General features: G+C 40.9%; 1 protein-coding gene across 6 annotated transcripts in view; it reads right to left on the bottom strand.

Moving 5' to 3' along the window:
* Nucleotides 1-25145, bottom strand: part of mtus2b (microtubule associated tumor suppressor candidate 2b) — a 29516-nt gene extending 4371 nt beyond the window's left edge. For 2 of the 6 annotated variants that reach the window (XM_023262753.3, XM_023262754.3), the window contains exons 1-11: nt 25005-25145; nt 18587-20626; nt 18060-18240; nt 15787-15993; nt 9799-9945; nt 8160-8258; nt 6890-7071; nt 1070-1136; nt 450-664; nt 205-310; nt 37-110 (exon numbers count right to left, since the gene is read on the bottom strand). In XM_023262753.3, coding sequence (XP_023118521.2) covers nt 37-110; nt 205-310; nt 450-664; nt 1070-1136; nt 6890-7071; nt 8160-8258; nt 9799-9945; nt 15787-15993; nt 18060-18240; nt 18587-20410 — 3102 coding nt within the window. In that variant the 5' untranslated portion in view covers nt 20411-20626; nt 25005-25145. Of the gene's footprint in view, nt 1-36; nt 111-204; nt 311-449; nt 665-1069; nt 1137-4538; nt 4674-6889; nt 7072-8159; nt 8259-9798; nt 9946-15786; nt 15994-18059; nt 18241-18586; nt 20627-25004 lie in introns of those variants that run through there. The other 4 variants (XM_023262755.3, XM_023262756.3, XM_035944710.2 and 1 more) reach the window with 4 other exon arrangements.
* Between the last annotated feature and the right edge of the window lie 470 nt (nt 25146-25615).

The following is a 25615-nucleotide window of genomic DNA, read 5'->3' as shown; positions in this document are numbered from 1 at the left end:
TTATCTTAAAAATGTACTTTAAGAAGAACTGTTAACCTGCAGTGACAGTCTGATCTTTTCAAACTCTTCTTCTAGAGATTTCCTCTGCTGTTCGTGGGCCATCTTCAAATCTGACACAAGAAAAATAACCATATTAACATCTCCTTTTAACAGTGAGACAGCACAGGAAGGAGGAAGGGGACAGGTTTTAAATGTGGTGCTTACTCTTCACGGTCCTGGCATGCTCCTCCTGCAGAGTAGCCAGTGTGTCATTGTGAGCCGTCTCCATCTCCATCAAGGACGCCTCATGGTTCTCGCTCATCTCCTCAAGCTGCAGTCAAGATTTAGACAATTAAAAATAACTTTCCAAAGCTACCAACTGTTCGGTGTTGCAGATACAAACACGTATCCAGTACATGTCATAAAGAAACATGCAGCCATACAGCTTGCGCAGCTTTTAACCAGTCTACCTGATCTTGCTGTTTGAAACGCAGCTCCTCCAGCTCGGCTCGTTGTTGGGCCTGCAGGCTCTTGGTCTCGTCCATGTGCTTCGCCTTCAGCCGCTCCTCAAGCGCTCCCAGCTCCCTCTGCTGCTGGGCCCGCAATCCCTGCAGCTCAGCCTCGAAACGACGCTCCAGTTCCTCCTTCTCCTGCTGCAGTTGCTCCCAGTGTGCGACGCTGAAAGCTGGAACACACCGGAGAAATGCAATTTACATATTTCACCCGCTTCAGATTCAGGTCAAGCACTAAGTACAACAGAAAAACAGAAACTATCTAAAAAAATGAAAGGCTAATTTAAGTTTTTTTTCTTGCTATTCGTGTTAAAATGCAAATAGTGCAGCTTCATATGGATGTTTATTATTCCTTAAAGTTTGAGATGAAACACTATCTACAGAGCAGCATTTCTGAAGTCTGTTGCTCACTGTAGGACTGCATCCAGACCTCCATCAGCAGTGTGACCTCTGAGGGGTCACTTGTTCCTTCTGTCTCCTGTGTACTGTGTAATTCATCATATGTTCTGAGCTGCGAGTGACTCACTCCTTTCTGTCCCCCCCGTGGTGCCGTATCTGTCACGCTTTACCCCACTTACCCACTTCATCCCTGATTCTGGCGAGCTCCAGGGACAGCTCCCTCTCCTTCACAATGGCGCTCTCGCTCTGAAACGCAAACACACACACACACACACACACACACACACACACACACACACACACACACACACACACACACACACACACACACACACACACACACACACACACAAGACACGTCTCCTGTCAGTACAACATTAAAAAAATGTATGTAAATGTCAGTTCTCTGTGCTACATGCTAATGAAGGCTACAGCACTACCAAGACAATCAGCGTGTCCTCAGGTTGAACTCTGTCTTTTGTGCTTTCACCCACATTTACCTCCTCCATATGACATCGTAGCAAGCCGAGAATGTTCCCACAACACTGGCAAATATTACCTACATGTTCTACTAATACTTCAAAGAAAACCTTTTATTCCAGAATGTTTTAACACTATCTCTCATTTCAGGTAATGTTAATACAAAAAAGTTAATTAAGATATTGTTTCAATTGCAAAAGGGATGTGTGCAGGATGTTCTCTGGGTTGTCTGATTACATGACAACAAAAGAACAATGTTCTGAAACTAATATTCAAAAAAATGTGTCAACGTGATAATGATTTCCCCAGATGACAGAATGTTTTTATAAAACACTCCCATACTATGCTATATTAACAATGGTAGAACATTTTGCCTGCGATATTCTGACGATGTTTTGAGGATGTTATTTGAACACATTACAGAACATCGTTGCATAAAACATCTCACAATGTTACAGGACAACAAAGGAAGGACAAAGATAACTTTATACTGCCTTTAAAAAGAACATTCTGGGAACCAAAAATGAACTTTCAATTGAAAACATTACTAGTTCTGCAGAAGTTTCTCAGAATGTTTTGGAACAAAAAGTTCTAACTGGGATACAGTTCAGGTGAATTAGGTGAGCTGAGGCTTACATAAATATAAGATGAAAATGTCCATCCAGATCACAGAAAAAAAAAATTAAGATTCACATCTATAACCATAAAAAAGTTAACAGCACTGAATCAAAGGGTTGCACTTAAAACACACTATTTGTATGTCCTTTTGTTTATGCAGATATTGCAGCTAACAGCAATGAGTAACATAAAAAAAATTAAAAAAAGGAAAAAGATGATTTAAACCCATAATGTTGCAGATCTCCGCATTCCAACACTACAACTCAAAATAACATCATTGTTAGATTTATTTGTTGCTTCCTTTGACTAAAAATGTTGTCCCATACTTGCCACAGGTGGAATAAAGCTTAGATTCTGTTTGCGCATTATTGTCATGCCATAGTACAGTTACAACATGTTGGTACCAATTACACCACATTATTAACTAAAAAAACACAAGCCACATTGTACCTTGTGACAAACCCAGCACTGGCAATTTCTCTTTCCAAACATGAAATCACAATCACAACTCTATGTATGTAACAACTTGGCACAATACCCAAGTCTAAAGGTCAGAAATTTCATGACTGTCTATCATATTAGATGTAGACTGTCCAGTGTGTGGGCTGCCTGGTGATCACAGATCACTGTGGATCTAGAAAGACATAAGAACTGGTCAAAGTCTCCATTTATCGAAGAAAATGCTTATTTTCTGTGTGCAGAACAACAATTTCAATGTATAGCCACAACCTGGTTCAAAGAGAATGACAAGCTGCAGTCCTTGCAGGAAATTTATTCAAGTCTATTGATATTTATTCAAACTAAACTAACACTAAACAGGAATTCATTGTGGAAGTCAGCAACATCGGCAGTTGTAAATGGATGAAGGTGCAGACAGAAAAGAAAGTTGATGCCAGTGGATGGAAGAGATAGCAGTGAAGTCAGGTCACTTTTTTATAGCTGAAAGGCAAATGTCAACTGACTGCCTTCTCACACAGACTAAGACCACCTGCAAGATAGAGGGAGGAGCATCACCGTATCATCTACAACACTACAGATCACCAAAACCAGGGGTCTCACATGGAGCAAGCAAGGGTTGATTTCAGCATTTGTTAAATTGTATACAATGCAAATGTTGTCATGTATATGCAGGCCCTGTGTGGTATCCACTGGGGACTCCTCACTATCAGCCCAGATGGTTAAACGTCTATTGATCACATCTGTAAACATGCAGTCTAAAGGCAAAACACACTGTTGCTTAGAGATGAAGCAGAAATCATACAGCGGAGCTAATGAGGAACAAAGAAACGCAGAAGGACGGAGAGTAGAAGGTGAAAAATGTATGAGATAGCAATCAGCGTGTCTCAGCAGTAATGATGTCACCGGCTAAGGGGTTTTACAGTCATCAGAAAACATGGAGGGTCCTCAAGAGTGATGACACACGGTCAGGAGCTTTTTCATTTCCTACGCCTGAGCTCCACCTCTGTTCCCACACATCAGTCCCCGATCCTGCCATGACGCCCCCCACATTCATATCTCCAGGGAGTTGTGTGTCAGGTTTTCTAATTTTCACCAAGGCAACCTGATCCCTTTTCAGTCCTGCAACCAGTGATTGTTTCCATTGACAATTACACTGTTAAATAATTTTTCTTTGCCATCAAATAGTGAAAAATAACCATTATAATAAACTAGAAACCAGGGATGATAACTTCCAGAAGCTTGACTGGTCTAAACAAAAGTCTAGAACACTCTATTTCTAAATACATACAACAGAAACAAACCAATTCCTTATATTTGGAAAGCTAAAGTAAACTATTCGTCACCATTTATCCTTGGCACATTAAAAACCATTATTTGAATATTAAAAACTACCGTCTATCAATTTCATTCAATTAATTATTCATTTCAGCACAGTTCATTTTAAAATAAACATGGCTTTTTATAGTAGGAGAGCTTATTCTGAAGGAGACACAGTAATGAGTTAATTAACCTCCCCGAGGTCTGTGCCCATGTAATCAGTCCAGTTTCACAGGGACCATAAAAAGATTTGTGCTGCTGCTTTTTGTGCTGAAGAGATTGAACACACAAGAAGCTGCAACTGTGCTTTAATTTTACAATGAAAACTGAACTTTTGCTGATTTCCTGCAGATGACAGATTAAGCAACATCAGGTAAACAAGAGGATATTGCATCCCGTGTGAAAGTTCTCTGCAGTCAAACGCATGCAATCAGCTGGAATTAACCATCAGACACACACAATGCAGACACCAAAATAGAAAGACTAATGTAAGAATTCAGCAGAGCAGCATTTTCTATAACGTCCCTGCAAACTCTATGAGGAAAAGAAAGATGAACAGTGCGACACACAAGCTTGCTTTGACTCAGCATAATCATGCAGAGCTTTACACTCTGTACCGGCTCTGTCTCCAGGAAACAAGTGAATATAATCATCTTATAGACAGAAACACTCAGACCCCCTCACAAAACACACACATGCGCACAGCCCCACATACATAAAGGAATCCTCGGTGCTGAAACAAGCTCGCTGCCTGCAGAAGATGCTGCCTTTTACCGTTTGGTCCAGACAGCACAGAGGGAGGAAATGGAGCCTACAGCAGCAGTGGCCCATACCAGGCTAGCAGATAGCAGCATCCCTTAGCCGGCTGGGGAGGCAGCAGTGACAGACGCGAGTGCCAGAAAGATACAGAAAGAGAGGCAGAGGAGAAGGAGGAGGGAGGCAGGCAGAGGGGGGAAGGAGAAGGGAGGAGAGACGAGAAGACCGAAGCCTCACCTCGTTTCCTGGTTCGCGACCATCGTTTATCCCTTCTGGAACAAAGGCTGGCAGCTCCAGCCCAGCTCTGCCTGCCCTCCCCTCAAACCCCCTCTAACACGCCCCATACCACATTCAAACGCATCGCAGGGAAGCAACGCACACACAGACACACACACATGTGAGGTCTCCTGCATCTTTGAGAAAAAACAAAAAGAGGGTAGCAGGAGAGGATGGGGGAGGGAGATGATCAATAAGTGGACAATTACTTCTGGCCCTCAGCTTAGAGAAAATAGCTACATGCAGACGCTGCAATGCATCCAGAACACACACATGATTAAGTAAAAACTACTCATTTCTGATTGCTTTGACTGAAACTATGATACAAAAACTGCAGCTTTAAATGTAAAGTTTCTTGCAAAAAATCTAAGTGGCCAAACAGCTCAATAAATAAACACTGTAAAGCACTTTAAATAAGGTGATGCTCACACAAAAGTCCTCTTGATTTCTTCAGCTGATCTCACATACATCAAAAACACATCTTGAAATCCAGACTGGACACATGTGGCCACTAATAGAAGAGCAGTGCTGAATGTCTGAGCCACAATTATCAGAGCCAGAACTATAGATTATCTTGGCCAATATTGTAAATTTAACAAGCTGTATTTCACCAAGGATGAACAAGACACAACATATGAACAAAGATTTAAGGCCGGCTATCAAGTTTATCTGTGGTTTACATCTGAAAATTTCTTGTACTGTAAATTTGTCAGACTAAATTTAAGGAAAATCCTTAAAGGAGAGTCGTATCCCTCCATTGCTGTTACTTGCAGAAGTACTGTATATAAGATACATGTGTTCTTAAGTCTCTCACCGGCAGATCTCAGAGGGTATTCTGTCCATGTCTGACAATCAGTCTCACTAAAAGCACAGGCAGGACCAGGCTGGCAGCTCTAATCTTATTAATCATCTCCCACTATAGTGCAGAGACCATGGGTGGGGCTGGGAGACAGATGAAATGCAAGCAGAGGACCAGGAAAGGGCAAGAAACCAATGCTTAATCCAGGTTTTAGAAGCAGAATAGACTCAGTCAATCTCAGAAGAAGTAAAAGCAAAAGTATGCTTGATTTTGACACCAATAGCAGCAATTATGTTACACAGCAAGCATCAGTCATCAGACATTCAGCTGCTAAATATTTTTAGATCCGTTCAATCAATCAATCAGCAGCTTTAGGATCGACCCAACGTGGAATGCCACACAGCTCTATCAAATCCACATCTATTTGCACTCATAAAAAGCCATTCACACTTTTGTTTAAGCAAGTAAAACCTTTGTAAATCCACAACACAGACTGTTTCACTGACAGATCCTGCTGCCTCACAGTTATTCCCAACACATGCAAAAGAGTCACAACAGGTTTTACAAGCAAATGACTGGCTTTGTGAACAAAGTGATGCTGACACCAAAAGCCAGATGCTACAGGTGTCACTTGTGTTAGAGGATGCGAGAGACTTTGTAGTTGCATTCTGAAGCTCACTGCAGCCTTTTAACAGCAGCACTGCAAGATAGCCTGAATAATGGCTATGAAATAAATTCACTACAAGATTAAACATGATGCAGGTGAAGTTCCATGACAGGATTCTCTGTATCAGTCAAATCAATAACTTTGTAAACCTTTCCCTGAAGCATTCCACAACATTTAAGATGTGTTTTCCAACTATAGTGAGCTTCTTTCTGTTCATTATGTCGTATGAAGACAATGAAAAAACAAAAAAAAACAAGTAAATTTTGCCCAATATGGATAATACATGCACTGATTTATTGTTATTATGAGACAATCATGCAGCTACAAGCAGCTTAATGCAAGAAAAACAATCAAATTCATGATATCCAGGAGTTGTCAAGACATTTTTGGGATTCTTTTCTCATAAATTAGCATATTAATACAAAGCTCCCACATCTCAAACGTCAAAGCTTCCCTATACAGACATTAAAGGAAAGTGGAGCAGCACAAGACCATGTGACGCCCACTGCAGTTCTGTTTTAGGATTTAGGCTGGAAGAATTATGACTCTGGACTTTTATAAGGCTCTTAAAGTTGAGGAAAGAATAAGTCTGCTGTCATTGTTGCTGAGCGCTTCGCTAAAGCCTACCTTGTGACAGAAGTGCTGGGTGGTGATGCTGAAGACATCCAGGCACAGCGAGGCCTTCTTTAACTCGGCCTGGAGGCTCTGCAGCTGCAGGGCCTGCTGCTCACAGCGTTCACGCAGCCGCTGGATCAGAGCTCGGTCCAACTCCTGCGTCCTGTCTGTCCGAACGGCACCGTGAACCGCTGCTGGTCGACCACGAATTACAGAAAGCATAAAGCAGGACGGGGAATAATGAAATATTTTCACTTAGACTTGATGAAATGGTTTTAAGTAAATAATCTTGACATTTCTATCTCTAACAGTTACACTTCCTTCTGTAATTGCTGATACATTTTCAGTAGAAAGCAGTAGTAGAAAACAAGAAGATATAATGTGACACTATGATATCCATATCACAGCTATTATATTACAAGGGTTTAAATGAAACAACGAAGCAACATTTTTTTTTTCAAAATATACACTGATAATTTGTGATAAAGTCAATTACAAACAGTAATAATCAAAATACGATTGTCGGATACACTCTTGTTTGATAGTTGTGCAATATAAACTCAACTGATAATTAGTGAATTGCATCTCATCATCATTCACTAATTCCAGCATCTAAATGATCAACATTTCCTGCTATTCAGTGTCCTATACGACTGTAAATTGAATATGTTTTGGGTTTTCGATTGTTGGTGAAGCAAAATTCTAGTTAGTAAATGTGCTTTGCTTTAATCTCTCTGCTTACATCCACACAAAACAAATTAACCGCTGATTGCTTGGAGCCTCAGTGGTTTCTCTACACCCACAGTGACAATTGGTCTTTCCACCTCACTGTTACTCATGTCTGCTCAAACCAATCAGCAGCTTCCTCCCACAACTGTGACCACCTTCCCAGTTATGTTTGCTATGTGTGCAGTATGGAAACCTTTATCACCTGTCCTGGACTCCCTGTCTCTCTAAGAAAAGCACAAATTGCTGACTTGTACTGTTGTAATCTGAGCCAGCGGGTTTGCTGCTGCTGAAGGAGCCGTTCTAGCATTGGAGCTACTGTGGCGTGTTGCTATGACAACACCAGGCTGCCATGGGTAAAGTCTGGGAATGAAGCGTGGAGAGAGAGTGACTGCAGTTTTTAAAGGTACAGTAGAGGCTGATGGTGTTGCATTATTGACGACTGCTTCCTTCTTTTGTACCACATGGGAACAAACCAGAGACGTAATATGAGACACATACTGTATGTGCGTGTAGTACGTGTTTACATGTGTGTAGTGTGATGTGTATGACCTACCGGGAGATTGTGGTTTCGGTGAAACCACTGCAAATCTTTTAGGGGAGGATTTTGGTGATGGCGCAGGCTCTGTGTCCTTCTGCAAATCTTTCCTGGAGGCTGCAAAGAAAACCCATGTTAATGTGCTTTATAGTGCACATAATAAAACACAAGAAATACACTTTTCATTTTGTGTCATAAATATTGTCTTACATATAACTACATTTACACTAATACTGCGTTGCCTTTATAAGAGTAATATTATTTTTCCTTTTTATTTATGTCACATTATGTAGGAAATATTATCCATTTCCACTGATTAAACCATGATATATAGTAGATCAGACATTATGTTCTGTGTTATAATAAACACTTTTGAACATTGCGTTATTGCAGTTTTACTTGCATAACAAATCAGAATACTTCCACTAGTCCATGATTTACAGACAATTAAACTCTGTGATCATTAGGGCACTTGCATTTGATTCTGCAACCCAGCATGCACAGTGTAAAACCCAGAAGTTTGAACCCCTAGAGGGCATTCCAATGAAAGAATCTGAGAAAGAAAAATGCATTTTTGGTTTAAAAGTATGAACAAAACATTGGGAACCAGAAGAAAGATGGTTCAGAATGTTCACTTTGGTACACTGGCCACTAGCTGGAGTTGCTGCTCCACTCGCTCACTCAGATTTTGTAGCAGGAAGCTGAAGCTGCTCCCAACCACTACAGAAATACACAGTGTGGCCACAGGATGGTGTTGATGCTCCACATTCACTGCAAATATGCCAACATGGGCAACAACGTGCATCACCTAACAACGATGCCTACATGGACTGAGAGGGAGTGAGGCTGCATCGGTGCTGTGATGCAATGCTAAGTAACTGTACGGATACAGCACAGAATGGCTGAGTTAATAGCAATTCATTATGTATTAATTTGCCCTAAAATCTCAATTAAGATGTCCTACAGGGGAAATGAGAAGGACAAGGACAAGGACGTTAAGGGCACCATAATCTTACTGTCAATATGTTTTGTGCAGAACCTTTCTTTGCCCATCGATACAAAGATCTGTGATTAAAGTTAGAAAAACGGAATACTATCTGGCTCAATATTTTATTTTAGTAAAGGAAACATCTCACTAAAAATGCCTTGATGTCAAACTAGCAGCTGAAATGCCAGAAAAATCAAATCATTTTAGTAATGACACTCATTTTGCTTTTGCCTCTGGGCTCTTTTCAGACTTTTAGATTTAAAATACAATTATTGCACAGGTGTCAAATTTTCCATGCAGGGCCAGTTACATAAATTCCATCAGCATCTGTAAACTACTCCGTCCTTCTGCTCTTTCATACAACTCAGTAACAACTTCAACAACCGAGACTGAAGACAGCAGTCTGTGAACAGCAGTGCTGTTATTAGAGGGGTGGGAATTTCCACTGACTCATACTGAGGAATGAGTACTAACATGTGAACCGAGGCCTTCAGTTCACGAGTCGAGCGGAAAGCAATTCCAGCACTAAGCATCTCCAGCTAAGATCTCTGCAAGCCCACATTCACACATCCAATCAGAGCCACCTTGACCTCTGATCCGGAGATCGCAGCCACACGACACACACACAAACTGAGCTCTGGGTGCTCGTTTCTGCTCTCTGTGTCGTACCCAGTGGGGAGCAGGGCTGTGGCGGCAGACTGCGGCGCTGGAGGCTGGGGGCGTTGGGAGGCTGAGGCCGGCTCTGAGGATGGGGGGCTTTGCTGGGCGGTGCTGTGGCTTTATGAAGAGGAGTATCTTCACTGCCACTGCTGGGATCTACAGAGCAGGAAAGACGACAGAGAACAAATAAAAGCAATCAGTAAGTAGCAATCTGACAAAGTATAGCCAGCCCGTATAAGACATATGCATAGTGCAGGTTTTGACAGATATTGACACCATCAGAAATAGTCGAAAAGCCTTGTCTAGCTGCATACCTTGACAACCAAACTGGAGTTTTTTGAAATATTGCACATCAAGACTCAAACTGTTTTCGCAGGTATGTAATAACAGGTGCCCCAGCTTTGGTGCAGTGCATGCTGGGACATGCTTCGGCCCTGTGACCCTAAACGGGATCAATTGAGGACATATGAGTAGATACAGTGCTGCTCTGCTTCCAAGCACTCCATGTTTCTACTTATTTCTGTGTCTAAGGTGCAAGTGAGGGTAAAGAAGTCCAGCACAAGCCTATATCTGAGTGCATTAATGTGAAATGAGATGTACTATATCGGGAAGTACTCTGCTATGCAAACTCTAAAGCCGGATCCCTTGGTACTGTTCGATACACCACAATAATCTGGCCTGGCCTATAGACTTGATTATGCTCTCCATTATGTTCTTATGTTGTATTTATGTCTGTTATGAAAGATTTAATTTTCTTTTGCAACACTGAGGGAATGCTGATCCTCGGGTTGACAGTGAATCTCTCAGGGGATGGTGACATTAAATTTTTCATTTATTGCTTAGAACATGTTTTTTTTTTATTTGTACCTTTGTGGCGCTATCAGTGCATAAACATATTAGTGTAAATGGAGTTTTACACTTTAAATGAAAAAGAATATAAAGTCCTCCAAGTGTAACAATAAATTACTGTGTTGTTATTCTTTTGTGTTTTTAGTATCAAGCATTAGTAGATTACTATCTTTCCTCGGAGAGCCTTTCTAAACTGCAGAAATTCACCAAGAATAGCAAAAAAAGCAGAGAGCTGTAAACATCCTAATTATTCATAACATCTTATTACGCCTCTAGCTTTTGCAGAGATGAAAGGCTTTGATTCACAGACAAACTGAGGCTGTAGCAAGAGCAGTGCAACAGAAACATGGCCAAATACATTTTCTTCAAACGACCGGGAAGAAATCCACATGGTTACATGGTAAGTTTTTTTTTTTTTTTTTTTTTTTTTTGCTTTCGAACATTTGTTTGAGATGAAATCTTAGCAATTTAAAAGAAATTCCATCACTCCTCACACACTTCAGCATTTAGGTTTAGTTTGTAGTGTAAGTGAAGAGTCACAAACCAAACAGCTCTAATTACTTATAAAATATTCAGCTCCTCAATCGATGGTAGAGCTGACACAGGCTGCAAATACGGGTAATAGAACACATTCAAATAGGAAAGACGGACTGTTTTGTCCTTAAATTAAAATGTCATCAAATTAAAATGCAACTAAATAAGTCAGATGATGATTCAAGGAACAAAACAAGCTGTTATAGTAAAATATACAATATGGTGTCACATTTTAGTTGTACTGGAGCCAAAATGGCAAAACCCAGACTAACAAATTCATTAAAAAAGGAATATTAAACTGGTTTTGATGTCAAAATGCCCAGGGCTTATATAAAACCTCCAGTGGGACCACAGGGACTCTTCTCACCGCAGCAGAGCCTGAATCCACATGGGAGAGTCAGCAGATTGTTTTTTTTTTCTTTTTTTTTTTCCAAAGGCATCTTACTGAAATGAAGACTGAGCCAGGAAGCGGATTGGCTGAGGGAGGCGGCTGGAGGCTGACTCACACTGCTAAACGCCTGTTTCTAGTGTGCATGTACAGTACAAATCCACCCCCTGCAGCCTCTGATCAGCCGCAACCAGCTTCCAGGACTCTGCTCTGCTGGGGACTGATTCACAAGAAGTGAGAACACACACATTAAGGATATTAGAAAGGAGTACTTTGTTTGGCAAAACAATCACGGCTCCTTAATTTATAGTATCTACTGAATGTACAAGTCTCATCGGTTCTTTTTCCCAATAATTCAACAGTCTAATCTAAATCACAATTTCTTACAAAAGCTCTTTGGCCTGTGTGATGTAGCACTGATGTAAATCAGGTTGATATTTGGCATTTTTTACTTTGGAGAAATCACTTTTATATAATTACATTTTATTATCAAACAGACGTGATGGCAATCTAAGGTAAGGCCTGTTTAAGTGGACTAAAAGAAAAAGCGTGAGGAAGATATTATACAGTAAAAAGAATATTAGATAAAAGCATTTTGATTTGCATTAACAATCAGGGTTCCCTAATTCATAGTAACCACTGAATGTACAATTTTCATATATTCTCTTTCCCATTAGTTGAACAGTATTATCCAAATTACAATTTCTTAATAAAGCCCTTTCGGCCTTTGTGATATAGACACTAAGGTAAATCAGGTTGATATTCGTATTTTTTTTCTCAGTTAGACACAATTACATTTCATTCTCAAAGAGAAGTGACAGCAATCTAAGGTATGGATTGTTTAAGTGGACTAAAACAAAAAACATAAAGCAAGATATCATCTAGTGAAACTGAAACAGCTCTGCACTTGCGGGTCTTTATTAAATCTCATTTGATGAAAATGTACCAAAAATTCCCACAAAATGGTCCTTTAATTCACCTCAGGAATCACATACATAGTCTAGAATTATTAGAAATTATGTACATGGTAATGTACATGTTTTATTTTTTTATTTTCAATTTTTGCCAGTTTTCTACTAACTTGGTGATTGAGCGATGACCTGTCTGGTGTGTCCATAGCTTTCTGTGCAGTGCATGCTGGGACACACTTCCCTTGTGACCCTCAACAAGATTAATTAGGACCACATGAGTAGATAAAGTGCTGCTTTGCTTTCAAGCACTCCGTGCTCCTACTTATTTTTGTTTCTTAGGTTCAAGTAAGGGGTAAAAACATTCAGTACTAGACTATATCTGGATGCATTAATGTGCAATGAGATAGAGAGAGACTAAGTTGGGAAGAACTCAGCTATGCAAACTCTGAAGCCTGATCCCTTGGTGCTGTACATTACAGCACAAAAACAAGTATGCAATCAGGATATAATTACATTTTATTCTCAAAATGAAATGACTGCAAACTAAGGTAAGGACTGTTTAACTGAACTAAATTGATTTTAGTTGTTTATTGAATCTCTCTAGATGGATTATAACGTGCACAATAACTAGAAACTACATCAAATGGGGCCCAAAGTAAAGCTGTAACTCATTATCAGTCTGTGCTATATTTTAATATTAAATAGCTGGTCTGTAAAATGTCAAAAAATAGGGAAAAAGTGAAAATCAAATTGCTTGGTTCATCTCAGCGTTCAACAAATCCTCAAATATGATAAGCGGGAAAACAAGAAATGTTTTTGCCAGATGAATAATTTGAACGATTAATTTTCTGTAAATGAGCCACTCAATCAATCACTTGTTTCATCACTAATACATAGTGTCATGCAAAATGCTTTCAGGATGATTTGAGTGCAACTGACTTAATAAACTGCAGCTCCAAACACACAGAGCTTAACTCTCCTATCACCACAGACACATGAGCGAACGCCGGCTCCTCCTGAGCTAACTGGACAAATAAATGGATATGCCACCAGTTGCCCGAAGTTCATTATAGCTTCCTCCTCTCCGAAACCATCTACTCACTCCCAGTCAAAACACTTTGCTGGAGTGAATGTGGCTGCATTTGAGGCATATGGCAGCCACTAATAGAGCACCGCAGTCTGAGCCGACTGCCCGAAGGGAAACATTGCTATACAAGCTGCCAGTCATGTATACGCTGTGTGAGCAGCTCCCGAGTGGTTCTCTGTCTGGTAGACACCCATCTCATCACCGCACCACAATTAGAATTACATGTTCTGCTGAAAGGAATACAGCAAATCAGCAATTGGCTTAAACTTTTGAAAGAGCTCTACAATGGAAAGCACAGACGATTTCAGTCACGCTCACATGACTGCAGGTTTTCATCTTCAAATGTAGAAACTGTTACTTTTTGGATGAAAACAACTACAGAAGCCTGAAGCAGAAAAAAATAACTATTTCCTGGCTGGACTGTAGCAAAAGTTTGAGGCAAGAAAGGGGCTGGTTAGACAATTTTTTGATGATTTTCATGTCAAACTCTTTGCTTTCAACATCACTTTTTCTATCATAAATAAGAACAAAAGGCTGCTCTAATACATGAAGCAGTTATTGTCGCCAAGGCCGCAAGAGACAACAGCTGTTGTGTTTTTTTTCCAGTCTGAAAACTCTTCTTTCATCAGCAGTGTAAGGGGGAGGGTCCTCAGCATTAACAGCATTAACCCACAATTACATCTGTCAATCAGCACAGTCAGTCGGTACACCACAGACACTTAGATGTGTGTATATTTTTGCTCTCATCATTCCTCATTACTTCTCATCATTGATCATTAACCTCCTCTCCCTTGTCACTCTTCTTTAGTTCCAGCTGGGAGGATCTATCTTCCACCAGCAGCCATCGAAGTGCCGTGTTGTTGTTCGCAGTTTTTGTTTAATTCATTGATTATTAGTTGAGATGAGAGTCACTGGCAGTCCTGTTTAAAGTTTTGGTTCCATTAGTATCGCTGATCAGCATTAGTTTCGGTGACAACGGTCAACCCCATGGCATGTTTCAGGGCCTTTTCACTATTTGTTTTCACCTGGGCTCCCATCTCTCTCATATTTGTTTGGTATCTTGTAAGAATTAAATTTACCATTATTAAACCCTTGTACCATTTTTACCATCTCAATTTGTGGATTCCCTTAGATTTAGTGACCATAAAACAGACCAAAAGTATACACCATGAGATAACTAATAATCATCTCACCTGGACATTGTATTTGAACGGTTTAAATGTATTTTATCCAATTTTGGTGAGTTTTTATTTTTGTGCTACAAAATTAAAAAAGAAGTAAAGCTTGATTGAGGTGTTCGTGGTGTAACTAGTGTGACTGATTCACATCTTCATCATAAAGGATTGTATTTACCAGTATTTTGTATGCTGTCTTGCCGATGTGTCGTGTCAGTGTTGGTTTTCAGTGTTGCAGGTTGGAACTAAAGGCCTTCAGTAAGCTCCCTTGTGTTACACTGGAGCTTTGACTATCCCTGCCAGTCTCATATGATAAAGTCTGTTCTAAACAATATAAATCCACGCAAAACATATAAAGCCTTTCTTTTAGTTAATCTCTTGCATGAGCTTCCCTTTTATGCCATTGTTTCAGAGCTGGACCACAACAGTGCAGTATGTCTCAGCATTTTTCTCATGATGGATAGTTTGAGTCAGCACAAATGAGTCTGCAGTCACAGAGCACACAGAGGCTGCGCATAATCAGTAAGGTCTCTTTCTGGTATAAATTATAAAATAAGTCTGATCCGACAACTTCTCCTCTGACGCATTTCTCATTTCTCTATTATACATAGACATAATTACCTTGTCAGTTGAATTTTACTGTCACCGCTCTATCTAAATGCGGCCTGCATGTAAAGCTCATGAGCGCTGGTGTTGCACTGTGGACTGGGATCTGATCCAGATGAAATTCTGCAGCATGCAGGCTGAGGGGAGGCAGCAGAGCAAGGAGAGAGACTTTAAGATCTCTTCATCAAAGGTTCTGTGCTGCAGCAGCTTCCAGTGCACACTCGTGACAAATGAATGAAAAATGAAAGGAATCAAGCGGCTGTTACTATAGTAACTGACGAATGGAGGAGCAGCCACACCTACTGGTGAATTAAAAAAGAGACGCAGATGTGATAAAACATAAATGTGGCATATCCTTTTTATCAGGCACAGCGCTGTCTGATGTTATTAACTCTTCTGAGGTGGTCACCTTTAAGCTCTAGTGAAAACAGTAGAAGAGTAACTCACGTTGAGAAGGTCGGCTGGGATCACTGTGGCTGCTGTCATTAGACTGGTTGCTGGACACAGACGAGACACTGGAGCTCCGGACAAAGCCGAAGGCGGCCAGACGGGCAGCTGGCAGGGCGGAGAAGCCCGGAGGACGGAGACCGGACTGGCCTGATTTGAGCAGGAGACTCTTCGGGGTCGTTTCTGGGCCTGACCTCTTTTGCTCTGCTTGAGGTAGAAAGAAAAACATGCATCACCGCAGTGACAGTGGAAGAATCTCTGTGTATTAAAAATGTAGAGCTAAGAGCAAAGCTGAGAAATATCTGAAGGGCGTCCGTCTCTTTCAATGACATCAGGTCAAAGAATAAAAGCAACGAGAAAAAAGAAAGCACTACAAAGGCAGATGCTAACAGAGAAATAACATAAAACATGCTGTTTGGGGAAGATGCTTTGTCAAAACAGCAATATGAGAACCCCAGACTTGCAGATAAGGCAATAAATGGGGAAAGTAATTAAAGTATAAGCTAAAAAAATTGCAAGTAGAGCTCACAGAGGTTTAAAGTCAAATTTCTTAAAGTGAACAACAGATATAAGTGCAGTAATTTTAAGGAGGTGCTGTATTTTAAAAAACAGTACTTTGAAGTTCAGGTCTAAATTGTGAAAAGTGAAGCCGGACTTCTGCAATAACAGAAAGGAAACAACTCACAAAAATACAGTAATTTTCAATGATTAAAATATATAACCTAGCTTTAATTTTACTGAACCAATCCTACTTTTTCTGTCAATTGTCACTAATTATGTCTAATTTAAGACATATGTTTACTTAATTCTACATTTTTCTTTAAAAAGTTTTTCAAGTGATTTTGCATGAGACATGTAAATTCATAGCCTATTTTGTGATTTTTTTGATGTTTTATTCAGATTTTAAAAGGCTGAAAAAATCTGTAGAATAAAATATCTATCTATCTATCTATCTATCTATCTATCTATCTATCTATCTATCTATCTATCTATCTATATATCTATCTATCTATATATATATATATATATATATATATATATATATATATATATATATATATATATATATATATTTTTTTTTTTTTTTTTTTTTTTTTTCCCCCCCTAAAGTCCTTAACAATGCTGTATGTATTTTATTGAGCCATGCCTGCAGGATGAGGGACAGAGAGAAAAATCAAAATTATGACCACCTGATTGTTTGCTTTCCAGTCTTATTTGGAGGGAATATATTGGAGATTCTAATTACAGCACTAATGCATCTGCACTGGTGAGTGAAAAGAGAGAGTTCATATCAGTTTCACACATCTCATGAAGCCATAAAAATGACACACATCGATGAAAATATCTGACAGCCTCCATTAAGTGATGAAATTGTGCATAAATAAGAGGGCACCACATGTGGACTCTGACCAGATTATGCTTTATAATGTGAGCAGGTGGAGGATTGCAGCACATAGGATGTGGGTTGAGGGTTACATTGCTATCAAATGCTTTGCACTTCAAAGAGTTTAGGAGCCAAAAGCTGAAACTCATCCATAAGCATGACAGCAGAGAAAAAAAAAAGAAGAGTAAATCATTCAGCAAGCCGAAGAAGCTCAGCGATTACTTCTCTGTAGCTCGACAACTAGGGGATGGGATGTGCACAGAATATTCTCCAAAATTTGTCTTAATCATCTAACACACTGTTTTTTTTCAGTGTAAGCATAGACATATACCATCCATCCATCCATCCATCCATCCATCCATCCATCCATCCATCCAATCAATCAATCAATCAATCAATCAATCAATCAATCAATCAATCAATCAATCAATCAATCAATCAAAACTTATACTGATATATGCCTTCTAGCATCTATATTAGATTGTATTAACTGCTGACATGTAGCTCAAAAGCTGTTTGAGTTTAAATAAAGATTTTCTTCCTTTCTGGAAATGAAAAAACTCAAGCCTCCATTTTTCATACAATTAGTACAAATGGCATATTTCAGTTGCAAAAACCTCAGTGGAACCTAGAAAATAATGAAAGTAAACTACATTAAGCGGCATCTAGAGCAAAAAACTGCACACCTGCACCTAACAAGTGGTGCAGATTGTGCTATTCCAGAAATAAGACACATTTTCTATGTCTTAAAGGTCAATCAGTATCTGATTCTAAATCAAATGCAGGAGGGTCTGAAATCAAATAAAACTGTCTCTGATAGTAAAAATGTAGTAAAAAAGTAACTAAACTTGCAATTTGAAGGCATGATGGAAACAGATCATCATCTTACCTGTGAGATCCTGAGCTGCTCTGGCTGTCTGAGCAGACTGGCATGTGGCCGGTGCTGACCTCTGACCCATCGGCTGTGCTCTTGTCTTGGCTGCAGGCTGCCTGGTGACGGCCCCTAACCCCAGCTGAGGCCTCAGTGCTCTGGGTGAGCGGTAGACATTTCCTCCATCCTGGGGAGCATGCTGGTTTGGGACATCAGTGATACAGTCAGTTCTTCTGGTAACATTTTCGATTTTTAGTGATGACATTTTAAAGTTCTGATATTGATTATGATGATAAACTAGACTCTTTCGCTAATAGCTACATTAGGTTTCGTGCTTTACATCCATTTTTGTTACCTTATGTCAAAAAGGGCTCAATAAGCAATACATGTGAAACTGAGCACTTTTCCTACGTGCACTAACTGCTTAAAATCTTTGCATTACTCTTTTTTTTTGTCAATTTGCTGCTATTTGTAGCAACAGGCATGTAAAGTCATTGCCCTTGTAGTACCACTAATGTTATATCATAATACATCAAACACTTCACCTCTTGCAGATATTTCTCCGACATCTCTTCATGAAAGCTGTCCGACTTCCCACCCAGCCTCTGAGCGACGCTGCTGCTCGCAGGTTTCATCCCAGTCGCAGCGATGCCCGGAGGATAGTAACCTGCTTTCTGCATCTCCTGCCTGTATTTATCAAACAGCAGGTTGGAGGAACAGAGCACCGGTGTGGATTTCAGATGTGGACCACCCTTTGGATCTTTGTGGGCTGGTGGGTTGGAATAAGAGGATAATCTTGGCGGGTGTGTAGAGGCTTCATGTGGAGCTTCGGGTTTTGCTGGAGCACTTTTCCGAACATAAGTGATGATTTTTGGTCGGACGTTTTTGGGCTTCTGTGGGGGAGAAGACCTCCTGGGTTCTACCTCCTTCTGTTGGGGTATGACAGGTTTGGGGATGCCGCTGCTCAAACTTGTCTTCCCCGGTGGCTTGAAAGTTTGATTTGTATCTCTGAGAGGGGAGTCACTGCGCTCCAAGCTCAGTGCCCTGATGCCCTGGACCTTGGCTGGAGAACCAGGAGGACGTCTCTTGGGGGAACAGGAGGTAGCTTTAGGGGACGAAGGAGTTGCTGGTCGACTGGGGCTTCCCCACGGCTTCCTCCTCTCCAGACTTGAAGAGCTGGAGGTGTTGGTGTTCTCAAAGGAGCCCTGCTTTTTTAAGCTGTTATCAAAAGAGAGCTGCTTCTTTAAAGTATTCTCAAACGAAGGCTGCTTTTTATAACTCCTGTCAAAAGAGTTTTGTTTCTTCAATGTGTTATCGAATGAGCCTTGCTTCTTTATGACTTTAGGTTCAACTGATGACTGAGTCCCTTTTGTACCTGTTTTGGATGGCCCATAGTTCAAACCAGGGGTTTCATCAGCTTGTGTGCTTTTATCCATTTTAGTGTTGCTTTCTTCATGAGTTTTTGTTGCAGAGGGCACAACCTTGTGCTCAGTACCATCATAATTATCCACCGATACGGCATTCCCTGCTCTGTTCCTCTGGTTATTGTTCTTCCTGTGCTCATCACCAACATCCTTGCATAAAACTGCATTGTTCACTTGTGCCTGTAAAGCAACCTCCTCCGAGTGAAGTGCTGAATTCAAATTGAGGTTCACATCTTTTTGGTGTATTGTGCTTTTTCTAGGGAACGAGGATGGACGATCAGCTCTTTCAGAGGCCTTTTTGCTCTCAGAGATGGTGGCACAAGTCTGGGAAGCCAGAGTCATGTCTTCTGAGATAGTTGAATGAGGACCAGAGGCCATGTGCCAGGAGTCTGTCATCTGGGTTCTGCCAGTAGTGTCCATAGCGGTGGCTAAGCTTGAAATAGTGGACAGACAGGACACAAAGACATCTGTTTCAGAGCTTAACTCCGTCTTGGACGCCTCTCTGCTCTCAGAGGCTTGTGAGGATTCCTGTTCACTGGCACCATGTGGAACTGACTTCCCCTCTTCCCTGTTCTTATTATCTGTTGCCTGTCCTATTGTTGATTTTCTGCATGACGATGGCTGTTCTTGAAGCTCCTTCCGCTCTGCAAGCCCAACAAAGTCCTCCCCGTCCTCAACCAGATAAGCCTCCAGCTCCTGACATTCCAGCATCTCAAACTCCGCCAGCTCGGGATCGTCACACTGAGAGTCGGTGCCCCAGATGATCACTTTATCCTGCTCTGCTGTTTCAGTCATCAGTGCTGACAGAGAGCCTGTTTCCCTAGTTCTCCCACCATCCTCTGTCTGAACTGCATTGGCATTGGCATCGCTATCAGTCAACACGCCACCCTGTCGGTTGTTATTCCTTAACTCCCCCTCACCGAGGGGCTCTCCTCGCTCACACATTATGGAAGCAGCTCTGAGTTTATGACACCCTCAAGAGCACTTTAAAAATCAGTCATCCACGGCATCAATTACAAAAAAAGTCTGTCTACCCATCAAAGAGCCTTAGAGGCACAGCGGGGGCCTATTTTCACATATTTTTCCAGTGTGGCAGAAATCCAAAGCGATTATCATGTCTAATTTGGAAGATCATTCTTCATGACATTGGGAGTCCTTATCCTGTAAAAACAACAAACAAACAAAAAAAAACAGCAGATACCTCATAAGAAAATCAACAAAAACAAGGACGACTTGATCACAAAGTAGCCAACACATGTAAACTCAGGAAACATTCAACACTCATGTTTGTTTACTGTGTCAAAGCCCTCACTCAAGTATTGTCAGGGAACCCAGAATTTCTGGCAGAGGCATTATGTTTTCTGCTGTGTCCTACTTCTTCAAGAGACATAATTAGGAAATTAAATCTCAGCGACTGACTAACGTGCTCTGGAGTAAAAGTGATCACTGGGAACAATGGAACACATATTCTGATAGCTGTGTGACATGACTAGATGAGACAGTATCTCGTACAATTTAAGATTCCACCCATACACATATGGCTGCAAACCAGAGCTAAAAGTAGGACAAACTTCACTAGTGGTCTGTCATTTGCCAAAATCATTTTTGTCCTTACTAAAAACTGACCCATAATGCAAGGAGAATTCTGAAATGGAAGGCTTTTAAAGATCAGGAGGAAGGAAAGGCTGCAAACAAGAGACCATTAACCTCTTACATACTAACATTTCCATTAGAACTACTGCACTGAGTTTAACTTGAGGTCCCTACATTTAACATACACCTAAGAATGATTAAATATCGTTCATGTATATGGAGACTACTGTCTCTGTGTATATGACGAACAGACAGAATGAATGTGACAATGAAAATTACATGAGGATAATGTTACATTCTTACAGGAGAAATTATTTTCTGAGGTTCTATGCTTTAGCTTAACCATCAGCCCTCGAGTAACTGAGATTGCAATTGTAATATATACTGTATGTTCTGCAGCAACTATTGATTTTCCATAATCTCTTACATTTTTCTGTGCACTAACCACTGCTAATTGATGCATTCACTATTGACACACTCCTGTAAATATTACAAACCCGTAAACATACACATTCAACAGCACATCACTGCCCGACACGATTAGAAACATCTTTGTGGTCCATTCAGAGGAGCTGTGTGATTGTGCCATAACGACAGCATGCTGTGTTGTTCTGTGGAGGCTGACAGGTGGCGGCGAGTCTGTTCACTTCTGCCTTCGCTGTGAATGGGTTCCCATTTTCAGTGTTTACATGTAATTACATATATGACAGGTCACCTCTGAACTCCTGAGTACTACAGGTGCTTTTAGGGATTCTCCCTGTGATGAGCTTAATGCCTGCGTGTGCATTTGTATAGCTATTTAAAAGGCTGTTTCATGTGACAGGAATTGCTGTGAATAGAATGAGCTATTAGCCCCAAATTGTGGGATTTTTGCACAGCGGAAATGATAAAAATCCTGCAAAAGGGTGAACTTTAACACATAAATAACTGTAGTTTGGGAAAAAAATATGCCGGGACCATTTGGGCCTCATTAGGTCTGTTGAGATCAATGAGGATTGCTCTGATATCCAGCATAGAGAGTCTCTTATAGGCCTATATGGCATATTGCAGTTAGCCAGGTGGTGCTCCTTCTGTGCCATTTCCTTTCATCTCTGCAGCCAAAAGCACATAAGAAATGATGTCTGCAGTTGACCTATTTACTGAATGGACCCTTGTACAGTGCAAAGAGTCTTAACTGATCCTCTGATCTCAAGCAACAACTCATAAAAGCACCTGCACATAACCACGTCTTATTAACGCCATTATTCAGTGCAGGCTGTCAAGTTAATTAAGTACCATAAATGAAATTTCAATTCACTGCTCTTCATTACCATTTTCCATTATTTTGTTCCCACCTTCTCATTTCAATCACAAATAAAATAAAAATAAAATGCTTTATTTCTTGTATGAAGTGGTTACTTCCACAAAGACTCCAGGTGTGATGGCAACATAAAAACAATCTTTAAACAGCTTGTGCTGAAAGCAAAGCTGAATTCACTCTTTTGTCCTTGTTATACTCGTCAGCCGATTAGCGTCAAAACTGACTGACTGCTGCTCCACCTCACGCATTTGCTCTCCACCGGTGTCCTAATAAATTCACTTACACAGCAGGAAACAGCATCACATTTCCCCTCATATGAAAAGAAAAACTGTGCTGTTGTGTGATCATGAGAGTTGGATGCGTGCTCAGAGCAAGGAGGGAAAACTCCACCAGCTACAAACATATATACTGGGGCTTTCTTGTTTTCTTTCATGCACTTTTGTACACTTAACAAGAAACACAAAGAGGGTCCCAAGACAGAAGTGTCTGTTCTGCAGAGCATGTGTTGAGGCAGCATTTAGTGTAGTGTGGCTGTACTGCAAACCAATGAATCAGATTCCTTTACACCTGCATCTCCCTCGCTTCCCTCACACATAGACTGTATATAAAATATGCTCCATGTCCAACCACATAAAGTCGCAAACTCTCTCCGGATATCAGACGACCTCACATAAAGTCTCTTCCATGTAGCATGTTGTCTGACAAGCGTGACAACAGATCGCTTTCAGGAAAGAAGCTGCAACCTGGTAACAAGATTGTTCCTGCTGCAGCCATGATTGCTTTCCATCCTTTAAATTGATTTCCAACTCCGAATCAATTCAGTGCAGACCGCTGCAGAGATACTACAGCAAATCATCATTCATCAGCACGGCGGTGACACAAGAGTCATGGTTGACTTGTTATTAAATTTTAGAATGAAGAGTTAATCAAGAAACTGATGACATCTAAGACTTATTCAGTTAATACAACAAGCAAATGTGGGACAGAAAGTCTGTATAAATACAAAAAACTACAAATGGCCTGCAAAAAGGCAACTTCAGGTAATCTAAAATGGATTAAAGCAGATTACACCTGCCCTACTTTGGGACATGAAATCTAACTATAACTTTCAAATTCTGCTTTGCCGGCTCTCATGGAGAAAAAAAAACTAAATTTATTACATTTTTCAATCTATTTGAACCTCATTCTACTCACATACCTCTTGAGATTTGGGTGACACAGCACAGGCAGGAAAGTGCAGGATGCTGCTCATCTTACTGCCTGTAAAAAGTGCAGCACAAGTACTCTGAGTGACTGCAGTGATACTCTTCACTTAATTTACCGGCCAGTTTCCCATTTCCACCTACATGTCACATACAGTGTTGCTGTAATTCACACTGTCAGTGCTCGTTCCTGCCTCGGCCCCGTCATCTTCATCTCTTCAGGTGTTTTTCTCTGCTTCTAATTTACGTTCCTGCTTCTTTTGTCTTCCCTGCTGCTGCTGCAAAGCTCCTAATTTTCCTGCGGTGGCACCATAATGGCACGAGAGGATACTGAGGAAATTTATGCTCGTCCCGGCAACATGCTTCCATGAGCATGCATCCCCATCCCCCCAGCGCTCAGCAGCTCACCCCGCCACCTGCCTCCTGATATGGAGGTAAGACCTTCGCTGGAGCCTCTGGTGAAATCTGTGCTTGGCACGCCTGTGAGAGTGACTTGTTTTTCCTCAGTGGAACCAAATCTCCCTCCTTTTTGGCAACCATATACTTGAACCACAGCTCAGACCGAGGCCTTTAATTTGTCCACCAAGCTTCACTTCATGCTTCCACTGGGATCCTCATGAAATATTGAAGATGGATGAAAATGGAGGCACGAGTCTCCCTCATATTTTAATGCTTCAGTGGCCTTGACTTCTTTGTGTAACCAACCAAAGCTAGCATCATATCTTATCTCTATATAGAGTGGTAAAGCTGTGTGCTTCTCAGGCCTACAAGTGGCTGCAAGAACAAAACACGTGTATGGAAGCTTGGTGATTATTTTAATTTAACACCAAAGCGTTGATGCATTTACATTCTGTAATTGAGGTCTCAGTGGATGTAGAAGCTGTTGTCTGGTGTCACATCTTACATAATGTGAAAAACTCCAACCATTTGGAGAACTGTGATGACTCAATCCAGACCAGAGGAAACCTGTCACATCCCTAATACTAATGTCCATTCATCCAGCTCATGCTGCCTCACACTGTAGTTTCTAAATATATTACAAAGTGCATCTACACACATGATCCCTGTGCAAGAAAAGAACACTAAAAAGAGGAAGGACAGGCATTTCTGCTCCCAGGGCACACACACACAAACATGAGATGCAGAAGAAAGAAGCTCATAATCCACAGTGGGACTCCACATACTCTGAGCTGAGGTGAACCCACCTCCAGTCAGGGTACCTTTATTTTTTCCAGCTCCCCTGAATGCAACAGCGACATTAGAATCCTGCAAACAATTAACAAATGACCTGAACATGACAACGAACACCAACAAACAACAGCAGCATCATCCGCAGTCTCTCCAGCGGATGCAGCAGTGTCAATAAATTCAATTAACACGGAGAAGGAGGAGGAAGGAGGCAGAAACGAGCCGCCGTCCCCGGTGTAAAATGGAGAATTCTTACCGGTAGACTCAGGTGATCCGCCGGAGACGAGCTCGACGGCGAGGAGAGGGAGAAGCAGAAGAAGGGAGACGATCAGTTGAGCCGTGATGATGAGGACACAGTCTGCAGCATCTCTGGAAAATAGGGAGGAGAGGAGGTGAGCAGCAGGGTGGGCTCAGGACGCCCCCTGCAGGTCACAACCAGGCAGTTACTCTCTGTACATCAGCTACAGCTACAGTTATATACAGTTAACAGTTTATGGAATATAATTTGCAAATGTTCCTCCTCTATTTATATTTTCTATACAGATCTCCAGATGCGCATGTTTTCAATGGCTTTTTGCTGCTTTTAATTGTCCCACTGTATTTTATATATATATGTGTGTGTGTGTGTGTGTGTGTGTGTGTGTGTGTGTGTGTGTGTGTGTGTGTGTGTGTGTGTGTGTGTATATGTGTGTTTGTTTTTTTGCTTATTTTTAACCACTCTCTCTCTCTCTCTCTCTCTCTCTATATATATATATATATATATATATATATATATATATATATCCATCCATTATTTAATTATTTATACATCGTTTAATCCTCATTAGGGTAACAGAGAGCTGGAGTCTATCCCAGCTGACTTAGGGC

The sequence above is a fragment of the Amphiprion ocellaris genome, chromosome 7 (assembly GCF_022539595.1).
Source record: "Amphiprion ocellaris isolate individual 3 ecotype Okinawa chromosome 7, ASM2253959v1, whole genome shotgun sequence".
In the NCBI taxonomy this organism is placed as follows: Eukaryota; Metazoa; Chordata; class Actinopteri; family Pomacentridae; genus Amphiprion; species Amphiprion ocellaris.
The sequence above is the reverse complement of the archived record's forward strand: the minus strand, read 5'-3'. Positions and strand labels throughout refer to the sequence as shown.